Genomic DNA, 14595 nt, shown 5'->3' on the forward strand with positions numbered 1-14595 from the left:
TGCAAATAATTAAACATCTCAAGTATTTTTTCTAACAACCCTCATACGGTTTTAAATTATTATTTAAATATTTAAAAACGTACCGAGTAATCATGTAACCTCTGACGAGTCTGTACCAGAGTACTGAGTTTAAGAGGCTCCTTTAAAAAGACCCTCTTTTCCTCAGTCCACGCTCTGACAGACTCGTAAAGAACAAGGAACCGTTGCCAAGCGTCCAGAGAGTCGCCCACCTGTTGCTTTTTTTCCTCGAGCCAGGACTTGACCTGTCCCAATTGTTCGGTCAAATTGGCAATCGTCTTACCAATCATTTCTTTTTCGTTCTCGTCGCGGGTATTTTCGATAATCGTGCGTCCGTTTTTCGTCATTCGCTCGCATTTGTCTGTCATCGGAGTAAGCTCCGTTTGAATCTGTCGTAAAAATTCACGTAATTTAAGTGGCTCTACAGATCTGTCTTGGACTTTAAGCTCGGCTTGACGTATCCAGGCCTGGAGCTCGTCAACGTCGGCCAAGTAGTCAGTGCGAATCGTCCTCGCGCGTTTCTGCTCTCGCTGTTTTTCCTCCATTGCTTGTACGGCACCCTCGGCACTGAGTTCCAAAGACGCTAATTTCTGTGCGAGGTCACTTGGTACCAACTGCTGGCTCGTTTGGTACCGCGCCTTAGTGTTGCCAGAAAATTTTTTTATTTCGTCAATTAATTCCAGTAAAAATTCCCGTTGCTTTATTAACGAATCTTCAATTGCCTCTTGGTCAACCCCAAAGACGTAGAAAATTTTAATTTCTTCGTGTACACGTTCTAATTTATCTTGCAGACGTTTTATTTCTTGCTCGTCTGCTTTCAATAAGTCGAGATCTTGACGTGCTTTTTTAGATTTTATGTCAAGTGAGCTGACAAGCCTGCAATTTTATACATTTTTTTTCTACAATACTTTATTTATAAATACTTAAATCCTGACTAAATTTTATTTACTCAAATATATTTTGAAAATCCGACGTTAACTTTTTTAACTATTTTTTTCTAACGTTCTATTTTTACATCACATGTTACTTCATATAGATAATTTAAGACAGAAATAAAAAAAATTAAAAGAAATCCATGTGGAGTCTAGTGACATCATCAACAGAATCTATTTACAGAAACTTTCTCATATTTTTAATATAAAATACACGTGTATTAAATTTATAAAACCGAATAAACGTCGCAACTATGATAAAAAAAAATTTATATGAGTCATCTATTTAAAAAAAAAGTATTTAACTGTCTAGTAAATAAATAAATAAATAAATAGTTGAATAAAAATCGAATGGAGAACGAGGACTCGAATACAGTAACCGAGCGATCTGGCACACGTCCTCATGTTTACCAGCCGGATTTTATGAATCTATAATTACTCATGAACTCCCAAGTTTTACGATCTCCATGGGATTATTATCCCGCGTGATTTAAAACCATACACGACAATAAATAATAAACAAAATAAAAAAACTTGTAATAATGTCTTGCGCACTAAAAACGCGGGAAATTATTTTAATGTCTGACCGAACGCGCCTCGTCTACTACCAAAAATACTTTTTTAAAAACCCACAATACGCAGCCCGATTATGTCATACTTTTAAATAAAATTTATTATCAACACTAAAATTAATTACCGATAATTAGTTATCAATAAAAAATAATTCATTTATCAATACCTATTTTATCAGCTTGAATAGATAAAATGCTCGAGTATTCACTTTTATTTATAATATTTAAATTTACAATCGAAATTTACTTAATATTTAAATACCAACGTTATATTTATTTATTAAATAAACATAAGTTGATAATTAGGCAACGGCGCGGCACGTTTTATAAGTCAAAGCAACAGCGATTACGGTCGAATACGTTTTGAGGTGTTTTATAAGTGAACAGTTATAGTTTTTTACCCGAGCTCTATACTCTAACGACGCATGCCCACAAACATTAAACGACCACCTATTTATACGTGTACTTAGCATGTGTGTATACGAAATAGAATTTATAATACAAATAGCAAGACACAAAACGCCGCGACGCCGGTACGAAAATGCACCATCGTACTAATAATAATTCAGGGGCTGCTAAAGAATCTACAGCGAAGCTAATTCAAACTTGCTGCTCGTAAGCTCTCATCTTGTTCTCTAAGGTCGCGGAATCGTGCCAAAGACTTATAGTCAATCAACTTCTTTAAATTTAAAATAACAATTACAGTGTCAAGACATTTATCAAGACACTGAACTTACAACAAATAATATAACTATTTATTTTATAAAAATCATTTTTTTTTCCACTACCAGCTTATTTTAAGCGGTAACTTAGCTTATTAAATTAAAACTTTAAATAATAATCATAACGTAGTAGTAATTAACGCTACGATACGTCAGTTATGATGGCTCAGTAATAACTGAAGATTTAAAAACTTGAATGAAAGTTTACTCATGAATGCCACGGTCACGAGCCTTTTTTATTTGCAAAAAGGCTGTTTATTCTAAAATTACGTCATGTACTGATTTGGTCATGACTCTATTCATAAATTTATTATTATCATTTATGTTTTAATATTCATTACGTCGCATAACGCAAATACTTGTTTTAATCTTCATTATGTCTTTTAAATTTTTAAATAAAAAATTGTTTGTTGTTTTTACAAGCACTCGGCTTGATTGACACTTGGAGTAAATATTGTCATACTTTATAATTAGCGATTTTTTAATTATTTGCTTAATAATAATAATAATAATAATATACATATATATTTGAATATAAATAAATTGTAAAAATAAAACAAGCATAAGCTCAAGAAAACAAAAAAAACCATGCGCATGCTCTGCTCGTGGGTAATTTTAACGACCGTGTAATCTCTTTATCTTATTGAAAACTAGTCAGAAACTATATAGTAACACGTAATCTTATCGTTTTATAGAACAATGCTCAATGTAAATTTATACCTAGAGAAAAACTTTAAAAGCATTAGGACATAATAATTTTAATTGAAATTGTGATTGTAAATTTTTATAATTCCGACCCAAGGCAGTTTTAAATTTTATTAAAAACTCACGTTTCCGCAGTACTGTGAAGTTTGTCTAGACGTTCTTCAAGACCACGTGCTGATGCTTCGGTAAATGCTGACAGATATTCAATTACCGGTCCAGCGAGTTCTTTTATTTCCTCGGTCACTGGAATCAATTTCTCAGCTTCCACTACTAACTCCTGATAAAAAATAATAATATTTAATTTTTTTGTTATTTAAGAACCGTATCGCACGCGTGATAAACTTCGACTGGGTATAGGTAGTGAGGAAATAGACGATAGGTAACATCTGCCATCGGTACCTGCTCGTACAAGCTTAGGGTTTACTACCAGCAACTTGCTAATTTATATTTTGGATAAAGTTATCCATTAATTGGGCCAATTAACTCAACTAATAACAAATAAAAAATTAATAATACTTACGTCGAGTGATTTTATGGTATCCTTGATGTGATGCTTAGACCTGACGATGCAGTCGACGAGTTTACTTCTTTCCTCTATGGCATTAAGTTTTGTTTCCGTGTGATTTAGTCGAGCCTCGAGATCTTCCCAGTGTTTAGAAAGCGCCTCCAAGGCCTCGCGACGGCCCTCCAGTCCACTGACGAGTTTTTTCCACTGAGCACTTGTTTCTTCAAGATGGGCTTTGATAGTTTGCTTGTTATTAGCATCAGCGAGCGTCAAAATTTCCTGTCCACGTTCGTTTAGAAGATCCAATTCAAACTGCTGGTTCTGGATATCATTTAGCGCGTGAGTTAGCTTCTGGATATTGAACTGCAAGCCCGCGAGGGTGGTAACGGGTTCGTCGGTGAATCGGGATCGTCCAATTACCGCTTTAACTCTTTCTAAAGTCTGCGTGTAATCACGCCACGTGTCTGCGCCTTGTTCTAATCTAGCACGATGAGATTTAGCAGTATTCAAAGTGTTCTTTAGTAACTGGAGATGTTGCTGTTGCTCGAGACTCAGCTCTTCTTGCTCGGCGCTGTTCAAAGACGGCCAAACTTTGTCAGCTGCTTGTTGAATTTGCTGGGACACCAGCTCACGAATAGAAGCTTCGGAGCTGAAGTATATTTTGTGTTCCTCTAAATCACTGACGATATTCTCAAAGTCAAGTCCGTCTTTGTCACTTTGCAGACGTATCTCGGCTTCACGTACCCAATTGTGAAATTTATCTGCCAGTTGTCCGTAATTTAAACGCATTTGCAAGTTGGAATCGAGATAAGTCTCGCGATCTTCCATTTCTCGTGGTAATGATGACAGCAGAGACACTGCTTCGCTAAGCATTTCTTTAAGTGAACCCGGCATGCCCTCTTCGTGTTTAACCGACTCCTTTAGCTGTCTCATTCTGTCCAAATATTCATTAACTGAACCGCAAAGCAATTTATGCTTTTGAATTTCACTTTCGACACTTTCAACCGCGCGATCTAGCAACGGACGAGACTTTATTTCCTTTTCTTTGTTCTCCAGCCAGTCGAGAATCTCCGCAAGCTCTTCAGCTAATCGCTTGTGCTCGGCAGCCGCTAGCTCATGCTGCTCTCGCTGCATCTCAACTGCACGTCTCAAGCCCTGTAGTTGTTGTTTGAGCGACTGTAGTTGTTCTGTAACATTATTTCTATCAACCGCAGATCCATCAGCAGCAATCTGCTGTCCTTTGTCAGTAGCACTCGCCAATGTAGCCTCGCATTCCTGAATTTTGGAGATAACATCATCGTAACGTTTTATTTTTTCCTCAGTAGTTTGATCCTGCTTCTCGATATCTCTAACTATTTCATTATACTTAGCGATAAATGACATAATTTCCGTAATCAATGCAATAAATTGCTGACGAAGTAGAAGCAGTTGTCTGAGTCTTGCTATTTGTGCTTCTAGCGCCCGAATTAAATCATCCTGCTGACCAATTACTCCATGCAAGTCTCCAATATTTGCTGATTGCAAGTCCGACAATTTAGCTTTGTTAGCTTTCAAATCACCAAGAATTTTTTCATAAGCCACTAGCATTCCTTCTACATCTTCAACCCGTGATCCAATGGGCTTATTCAAATTATTAAGTTCCTTCTGTATGTCAGACATAAATTGAACGGCTTCGGCGACACGCGCGGCAGCTTCTTCCGCCTCGGCGATACTTTTGTGTAACGCAGCAGCGCGTTCATTTATAACGCCAGCAACTCTATTGTGTGCGTCTTTCATACTCTTCAATTGATCACTCAGCTCAAGTTTATCTGCGTCGCTCACCGTCGGTAGAATTGATTTTCCCTGCTGCATTATCTTCTCGACGTCTTCACCAAAGGCTTTAGCTTCTTGCTTCAATCTATCGTACTTGGCAAGTTGCTCTCTAAGCACATCAACACTTGACGTTCTTACATCCGACGAAGTGGCTGTCTCAGCTTCTTTGATCCACCTTTGGCACCTATCTATTTCATTTTCAAAGGCCTTGCGACCTTGCAACAAATCCGCCAACGAGGCTTGCTTCTCAGCAGCTTCTTTCTTCAACGCATCGTAATCCTCATTCAAATTATCCAGTAGAGCTTGAAGCTTCACGCGGTCTCCTTCATTGCAGTCACGCATCAAACTGTTGGCTTGCTTCAAAACATCTTTAAGATTGTTCTCGTTGAATGAATTTATATCGCTGTCAATTTCATTGTGATGAACGATATCCTGCTCGACTTTGGTGGATCTCAAAGGAAGATAACCGCTTAGTTTTTTGAGATCGTTGTGCTTGGCCTTTATCCACAGACGCGCGCGTTCGAAGTCTGTTTCAAGTTTGTGTCTAGCATCTGCAGCAGCAGTGGCTCCGGAAATTTCTTCACGTAAAATTGAACAGAGTTCAACTTGTTCAGTCCGCAGTGCCCGGGCCTTGGATTCCAACTCCTGTTGTTCGCTTGCTTCAAGCTCATTCTGCATATTCCCGACCCGTTTTTCCAGCGTGTCAACGATCACTTGTTTATTTTCAGCTTCCTTGAGCATTGCTTTCAAAGTCAGGACTCTATCATCCGCTGGCTTACACTCAAAACCAAGAGATTCCGTTGTCCGCGCCTGCTGTTTCTTTAAACTTATCCACTCGCGATTGTCCTCGATCTCTTTGCGCGTCGCCTCGATGCCCTGAGCAGTCATATCCAGCACCTGACTCTTCCTCACCAACTTCTTGTTAACATCAGCGTATCTTCGATCAACAGATTTAATCTGCTCCTCAATTTGCTGAGAATCCAAATTACTAACGGAATCCATCACTTGGTCTCCTAATTTTTTAACTTGATCCAGTCTACCAGGACCTTGAGTCTCAAAGTCCGAGATGATTGCCTTGACTGCCGATATTTTTTGACCTATCGTCAATCCATTGCCTTTCTCAATAACGTCAACTTTCTTAGACAACCCGTCGAACCAGCTCTGAATATCCTGAACCTGGGACCGATACTTCTGTATCAGTTCCTGCGTCGCTTGTTTGTCAGCAATAGCTTCCATCAATTCGGTCTCCAGCTTATCGAGACCTTCCTCAATATTGTCTTCCGGTCGCAGTGACAATTCCGCCAGAGCACGTGATCGTCTTTCTCCAATACTTCCCAGGAGTTCGTTCATCGCCTGAAGCTCAGCTTGGGCCGCCTCTGAGCGCAATTTAGCAGGCCGGGATTTCCACTCAGCACACAATGCACGTTGCTGATTAATCCATGCTTTCAAATCATTCTTTTGGTGCGCTTGCTCCTCTAATTCTCCCACAGCCTTTGATACATTCGCCAGATGTGTTTGCATCTATTCAAACAATTTAATTACCGTAAATTAATTACTACAAAACACTATTTTATTTTTTTTATTAATAAAAATAAATAAAAATTAATAATTAATTGAAGCATTTAGTTAACAAAAAAAAAAAAAAACAATAATGCAAACCTTCTCGCACATATGATTAAGTTTGACTAAGAAGCCTTTTTCTTCAATAACACGAAACAATGCTTTCAGCCTGTCGCCAGTATCTCGATTATCTTTCTGCAGAAAAATTCAGCAACGAACAAAAAATAATAATAATAATAATTAATTAATTAATTAACACATGCATAAGCTTCTTAAGCAATTAATTTATTTTAAAACAATTATATAATAATTTATAAACATTCACATTAGAAAATTAATTAATAAAACAGTTAATTAAAAATATAAAAAAAAAAAACCTCTTACCTGATCGATCAAATCTTCGAGTCTCGTGCGTACTTCGATTTCCCTCGAGGGTATTTGGATGGCCGGGGCATCCAGAGGGCTGCCAGGACGCGAAACACAGGCGGCGGCAGCTTCACAAGCCTCAACAGCGACCGCTAGTCGCGTTTTTTCAGCCTGCAATTTATTGTGCAGCATGCGAGCACTCTCGAGACTTTTTTCCGCAGACTCTAGAGTATCCAGAGGCGCCTCTAGTTCTCGGACTATTTCCGGTTCGTAGGTATCCAAATTTTTCATTATACTCTCTAGAGTTCTTTCGTACTCGGCAAACTTGGCTAGCGATTCATCCAAACGATTCTTAATCTGAATCGCTGTATTGAGAAGAGAATTGTAACTCTCTTGGACATTTTGCAACTGAGTTTCGATGGTAGGCTTGATGTTGGGATTCGCTGAGATGTAGCGATCAATTTGATGCTGTCCTTTGTCTTTCAAATCATCCAGGTCATGCTGGTAATTACGGATGTCATCTAACAGAGCGTCGTGAGCTTTTATTTGCTCGAGTGTCTGTTCTTTGCTGGTAATGTATCTGGAATTATGGGCCATCAATTGGAATGAAACTTGAAGCAGCCACTTCTCTGTTTCCTGGAGCGCGGTATGGTACATGGTGTACTCGTCCATTTCATTTTCAACGAGGCGTTTCTGCTCGTCTACTAGCAGTCCCAGTGATTTCCAACGGCTGAGAAGGTCATTAGCTTGGTCTTGAGTTGCATTATTCTTCGCCCACCCGGACAACTCGATCGACTCCTCGAGCAGTTGATCTAAATCAGTTTTCTTGGCTTTTACTTCTTCTTGAATATGTCTGTAGCGCTCAAGTAACGTCTTCATCTCGCCGATCTCGCCCTTTGTGTCTGGCAAAGTCTCTAGAGACTTCTCTGTATCACTCAGCCATTTTTTAAGCCGCTCGTAGACTTCGGCATGATCTTCCCAGCGGGTCAATGTTGCTTTTACCTGAGCTTGGACTGTATTTAAATCCATATTCAATTGCTCCCAGTTGGATGTCAATTTAGCCATGTCTGTTCTCAATTGCTCCTGTTGTTCTGGTAACGCAGTATTTATTGCCTTGGCGAATGCATTTTTCAACGTCGAAAGTAAATGTTGACCTTCGGTAATTCTTGTTGCAACAACACGAGTTGTTTCCAATTTATCGCGCGCCCAAGTAACATCTCCGACGCCCACGCAGTCTTGAATTGACCCGTGAGCAGTTTGTAGCCATTCTTCCATCTCTTTTCTCGCCTTCAAGAACTCCGTGTGGTCTGATAAATTTTTCTCTACCTTCGAAACCAGTCCCTGTGCTTCAGTCAACAATGTCGTGTACGCTGATTGCAACTGCACGGTTTTATCTCTCGCCCAGCTGCACGCACTTAATTCCAAAAGTGTTTCACATTTATCATTCAACTCTTCCAGCACTGGTTTCTGGCGAACTGCCTCATCAACCAACGCCTTGCACCGTTCTAAATCCTGTGGTGTTTTGTTTTCTTTTGACTGTTCATCAGTAACTTTCTTCTGGAACTGATCCAGCCAATTCTTCATGCTCTCCATCGCGGTGGTAAATTGTGACCACATGGTAATGCAATTAGCAAGAATTTTTTGAGACTCTTGGCATTGTGTTTGTAATGACTTCCAATCAAGCTGAAGCTGTCGTACTTCTTGACGTATTGCGTCTTGACCTTCTGCGCCCGTCGACGAGATAACTGACTCACTGATATCCATTACTTTTGAAATAAGCGCCTCGCCTTTAGGCATAGAATCAACGATCTCGCTGATCTTTTTCTCCCGCTCTACTATCTTTGGGCGTTCACCTTGAGTCATGCTGTACTGCTGGACTTCAACCTTAGTCTTTCTAACCCAATCCGCAGCTTCATTCTGCGCCTGTTGGAATCTCTCGTGTTCCCTAACTTGATCCTCCAAATTATTGATTTTCTCCGCAACTAATCTTCTCAATTCGTCGTATTTAGCGATCGTTGTTTCATAAGGTTCTCTTGGAATAGTACTGTCTTCATGTAAGCGCGACTTCAGTCGATCAATCGTATCACTGTGTCCCTGAATATCGCGCTGTGCAGTTCTATATTTCTCCAACAGCATTCTTTTTTCGCTCAAATCATTCCTGTAGGTTTCGTCAGGTCTTATCTTGACATCAATCTCATCAATCCAATCAGTGATCAGCCGATACAATTTACCCAATTCTTCAAGCGAAGTAGCCCGCGTTGAGAGCTTCTGTCTCGCATCCTCAACATCTACCATAAGTTTATCGAACTCCGCTTTAAGATTTTCCGTGTCCTCTTGAATCTTAGCCGCGCCATTCTGCTCAGTATTCATAATAACACGTTCCTTAAGTTCCAATGCGTATCTCAATTTATTCTGACCCTGTTCTAACGTCTGTCGTATCGCTTTGCACATATTCAATTTATTGTTAACCTCATTCAAAGTTGCTGATACGTCTTTGCATTCTCCCAACTTGTCCCGCGTTCGGTCAATCCAATCTTGGCACTCCTGATAAAGCGTATTGTGCTGCTGGTGCTCTTGATAATGCAGCTCCAGTCGCCGCATTATTTCTTTAGCTAACGACAGCAGCGCATTGTACTTAGTAGTAAGCTGAGTAACTTGATTTGAAATCCTAGTGTCCGCACAAGTCTCCAGCAGCATCTGGGCTTTCATATTCAACCGATCCAACTCCTTTTGCCAATCAAACAAAGTCTGTAAGTGTACTTGGAAGCGTTCAAGAACATTCTTCTTCTCTTCCAAACTATCTTGGAGCTTATTGAAAGTCTGCACAAGCTGTTCAGTCTGATTCAGCCACTCGGTTGCTTCAGAGTACTGGTCCTCGTACTCTGTCCACTTGACAATGCCAACTTCAAGCAGACTCTTGGTATTATTCAACGAATCGACATAATTATCATACTCTTCTTGCAGCATAGCGACGTCTTCTTCAATTATTTCCTTATCTTCTGCATCAGCTATCTGACAAGCAGCATTACCGCGTTCTAAAGCCTTCTCCAACTTCTGTTGTCCCTCTGGAAGTTCACTCTGCAGTACTTTCAGCTGAGTTATTTTACTTGACAGCGATTCTTTGTCACCAGTAGGTTCAGAACACTTGCCCAGTCTTTCTTTGGCAACTCTTATCCACTGAACAAATTCAGTGCCGCTGTCAACGAAAGCTTGATGCTGCTCAACAGTTTCCTTCTGCTTGGCATACAACTCTTGTGCCTGCTTACTAAGAGTCTCATATTTTATTGAAATCTCCGTAGCAGGTGTTGCCTGCTGCAAATCTTCAGCTTTAGTAGTAACTGACTGAATCATCGGTTCAAAGGCAACAATATCCTGCATAATACTATTCGTCTGTCGTAAATTAGCTTTGCGTTCGCCAATAGCCAGTGAATTAAGTCCAGCAAGACCTTTTTTAGCTTTCGAAACTTTTTGCTCGCACACTTGTTGCAATTTCGCTTCGCGATCGTTAATCCACTGCTGCAATTGTGAGTACGATGAACTGTAATCAGCCCACTGGAGTAAACTAGTCTCTAAATGAACTTTAGTCGTTGATATTTTCTTAACCAATCGTTCCCAATCATTTTGAATTTCTTTCAACTGATTATTTATCTCTTCTCGTCCATCAGATCGCGTGTTCCTCGCAACCTTTTCCCCACAATTGACAGTCAAGTGCACGAGGTTTTGGCCTTCCTCTAATTTTTTCAGTAGCTCTTGAATTTTTTCTAATCGTTCCTGCAACTCTTCCCGGCTGCTTGACGAAGCTGCTTCCGTTCCTTGACGTATGATTTGCTTGGCATTATCAATCCATGCCCTAGTTTTGCCCAAGTTAGCTTCATACTCTTGATGTTGGGACAAATTAGTCTCCACTTTATTCAAAACATCTTTAGCCAAATTAACCTGAACTTGATAACGCGAGTTAAGGTGACGAAGTTGATTATTTATATAAGTATCCAAGTGGGAAGAAAGTAAAACGGATGCTGATTTATTGAACTTATCAATTTGTTCTTGGCCTTTTTCAAGATTATCAAGAATATCACGGACCTCTTTAACCTGTTTCTCCTTCTCCACAACATTGGGCAGCAACGCGTTCTTCTGAGCTTTTATCAAAATATCAAACTGCTGTAACCAATCACTCAATCTCTCATACTCGTCTTTGTAATCACGCCACTGGCTGACGGTACTCTCCAGCAAACTCTTCTGATGCTGCACCTCTTTGAACAAACTCTCGAAGCTTTCACTCAGCGCGCGGATCTCATTGCGAATTATTTCCCCACCTTGTGGACTAGTGCTGGCGCAAACGACTTCTCCAGTGTGCTGCAGATGTTCAACCAGCAATTCACCTTGAGCTTTTTTATTGAGCAAACTCTCAAGCGGAGCGACCGCATTCTCCACCGCCAACTTGTCACTGAGTGTCCGCTGCTTCATAGACGGAATCTTTTCTCTGGCTCTGCTCAACCACGCAATCAAATCATCATGCGCTTCTTTGTAACGCTTGTGGTCTTTGTACTGATCCTCACGCTCAGCAAGCAGCGACTTTATTTTTTCAAACAGCTGATCGAATTTATTCAAAGTATCCTGAGCCTGCGAAGCGGCCAGTCCTTGCTGACCACTAGCAATCATCTCAGCAAACTTCGACTTCAAATTATCTACCTCAATATTTTCACATCTGACTTTTTCTTCCAAGGCTTTGATACGTTCAAGCTGGTTACGTTTCTCCGTCATCGTTGACTGGAACGGCAATATTTCTCCCAGAGAATTTTTCATTAACTCAACAGTTTTGTTTATCATTTGTATTTGTTCCAATAATCCAGCCCATTTGTTGATAGAATCATCAAGATTTGTTTTAGTCTCAAGCATTTGTGTTGTCAACGCGCTCCATTGCTCTTGTAGACGTACTACCGCTTCATTGATCGCTTGGTGACCAGCTGGAGCCGTGTTTGCCAGGACAGTTTGGGCCAACTCAACAATACCTTGGATTTTGGAAAATCCATCTTCTTTATACAGAAGTAAATCCTGTACTGTTTCCATCTTACTTTCTAAATCCTTCTGGGACAGAGCACTCAAGTCTGAGGAGTATGCGAGCTTCTCGCGAATTCCCTCGAGCCAATTGATGCACGCCGCAAGATTATTATCAAAGTCTTGGTGATTGCTCACGTACTGATGCCACCGGTTATTTAAATCCTTGACTTTGCTCGAAATCTGTTGATATTTGATACCAAGCTCGGGTATATTTGACGTACGTGATGTCATATTTTTCTGTAGTTGTTGCGCACGTTCAGTTACCGCATCAATTTCTAATTCCTTTGCTCTGACTTCACCCTGCAACACACGTAACTGTTCGAGCTGTTCTTTTTTCTCTGGCAAAGTTGATTTTAGATCAACTGCGTGCAATTTGGTATCAGTATCACGTATCCAATCCAAACATTTTTCTTTCAAAGCTTCAAATTCATGCCACTGCTGCAATTTATTCTCAATAACTTCAATTGTTGATTTAATCGCCGACACCAGACCTTCCCATTCCTGTTGCGATGAATCAATCTGGGATCTAATATTAACTTGCCCGGACTCTAGAGTTCCAGGTATTACTTTCTCACCCAATACTCTTATCTGCTGAATGCGCGGCTGATCTTCCGGTAGCGTGTGAAGTAAATTTTTAAGCCGATCGATGTTAGTGTGAAGTGATACACGTTCTAGATCAGTATCACCCCAGAGACTAACAGCGTTGTGAGTCGCGTCCAACCACTCGTGGGTTTCTAACACAGCTTTACTGTACTGCTGATGATCGCTGACAATTGCCTCGTATTTTTCAACAAATCCTTGCACGCGTTTCAAGATTGACGAGTAACGTTTAGTTAAATCAGTTATAATTTTATCAGTCTTGTCAGTTTTGTCTGGCAAATTATCCGACTTGTCTCTCAAAGCCAGAAGATCTTCCTGATGACTCTGTATGTCATGAAGAGAATCTCTATAAATCTGCAACTGAATTCGTTTTTCATCCAACGTTGTTTTCAATTCCAACTCTGGTTTTATTCGCTTCTCCATCTGCGACAGCCATTTTTCAAAACTGCCGCTACAGTCATCGAACCCAAGCCAACGGGAAATCTTCACTTGGATATCGCGTTCGGTTGACGATACTCCGTCGACTAAAGACTCGAGTGCCTGCTGAAGGTCTAAAAGCTGCTGGCGAATTATTTCACGACCTTCTGATCCAGTTGTTGGGTACAAACGTTCTCCCGCTTCGACTGTGTTGTTAACTAAAAGAGTTCCAGCAGTGATGCGAGATAATAATTCACGTAAACTATCTCCGTTGCTGATCAAATCTTGCTTTGTAGCATTACTAGTGTCTCTTGATGCCTGATACTGAGCTTGAGAAGCTGCTAACCAGTCTGTGCATTGCTTATAACGTTCCAAGTACGCGGCGTGATCTTGAGTTGCTTGCTCGCATTTTTTAACCAGTTCCTAAATAGTCACGATCATATCATTCAGATGTTTTTGAAAGATAGTATTGATTAATGATTGTTAATTACCTTGGCAGTTGCTTGGATAGACTGGAACCGTGAAGTAACTTGCTGGACGTTGGCAGAAAATCTCGATTCCCCGCTTGTTTCAATCAATTCAGATGAATTGTCGCTCATTTTATCAAACTCCGCCTCATGACTCCGTAAATTGACGATCAGCGACTGTAAAATAATTTATTTATTAACAATAAAAAGAAATTTTTTTTATGTCGCATAAAAAGAAATGATGAATTGCACTCCGCTAGGCTAATTAAATAACAGCGTTAAGTATAAAAGCTGCAGAAGATGTAGAATTAAGTTTATACTGAAAAGAAATAACAATTTTATCAATAAAGTATTTGAAATATAAGCAAGTAGGCAACGTTCAGAGAAATTTAATCACGCTCTCGATCCAGATCTTGATAAAGCGCGTGATCCCAAAAGCTGGTATCGTATTCTTACTTGTTCAAGATGATCACCCAGTGAGACCAGTTCTGTCACATCTCTATTCCTTGATTCCGATATTTTAAGTAGTTCCTATGAAATTTTATATATTTATCTTTGTTTTACTAACAACTGATCTAATTATCACGACCGTCAATTAATAACAGCTTTGTAAAATTTGTTTTACTGTAAATAATTTATTTTTTATATTTACCTGATATTTTTCAAGCTGCTCTTGCTTCTCCTCTATTGTATTTTTCAACGTGTAGTTCTTCAAAATCGTTTCCGCTTCCGACAACCAGGCCAGAAGACGTTCCAGAGCATTTTCATACTCGCTCCACTGCTGAATTCTTTCTTCCAGAGACCGAATCACGTCGCTGACTGCAGTTGCGAATTTCTTACTCTCGAATCTGTTCAAAAATC

At 39.9% G+C, this 14595-nt stretch overlaps 1 protein-coding gene across 8 annotated transcripts in view; it reads right to left on the minus strand.

Moving 5' to 3' along the window:
- Positions 1–14595, minus strand: part of LOC103576792 (muscle-specific protein 300 kDa) — a 79083-nt gene that overhangs the window by 40076 nt on the left and 24412 nt on the right. For 4 of the 8 annotated variants that reach the window (XM_053741211.1, XM_053741210.1, XM_053741205.1 and 1 more), the window contains exons 10-17: positions 14387–14582; positions 14191–14265; positions 13759–13911; positions 7211–13690; positions 6926–7021; positions 3470–6787; positions 3075–3226; positions 84–894 (exon numbers count right to left, since the gene is read on the minus strand). In XM_053741211.1, the coding sequence (XP_053597186.1) occupies positions 84–894; positions 3075–3226; positions 3470–6787; positions 6926–7021; positions 7211–13690; positions 13759–13911; positions 14191–14265; positions 14387–14582 (11281 nt within the window). The remainder of the gene's footprint in view (positions 1–83; positions 895–3074; positions 3227–3469; positions 6788–6925; positions 7022–7210; positions 13691–13758; positions 13912–14190; positions 14266–14386; positions 14583–14595) is intronic. The other 4 variants (XM_053741212.1, XM_008557201.2, XM_053741217.1 and 1 more) reach the window with 2 other exon arrangements.

The sequence above is a fragment of the Microplitis demolitor genome, chromosome 1, assembly GCF_026212275.2.
Source record: "Microplitis demolitor isolate Queensland-Clemson2020A chromosome 1, iyMicDemo2.1a, whole genome shotgun sequence".
Classification (NCBI taxonomy): Eukaryota; Metazoa; Arthropoda; class Insecta; order Hymenoptera; family Braconidae; genus Microplitis; species Microplitis demolitor.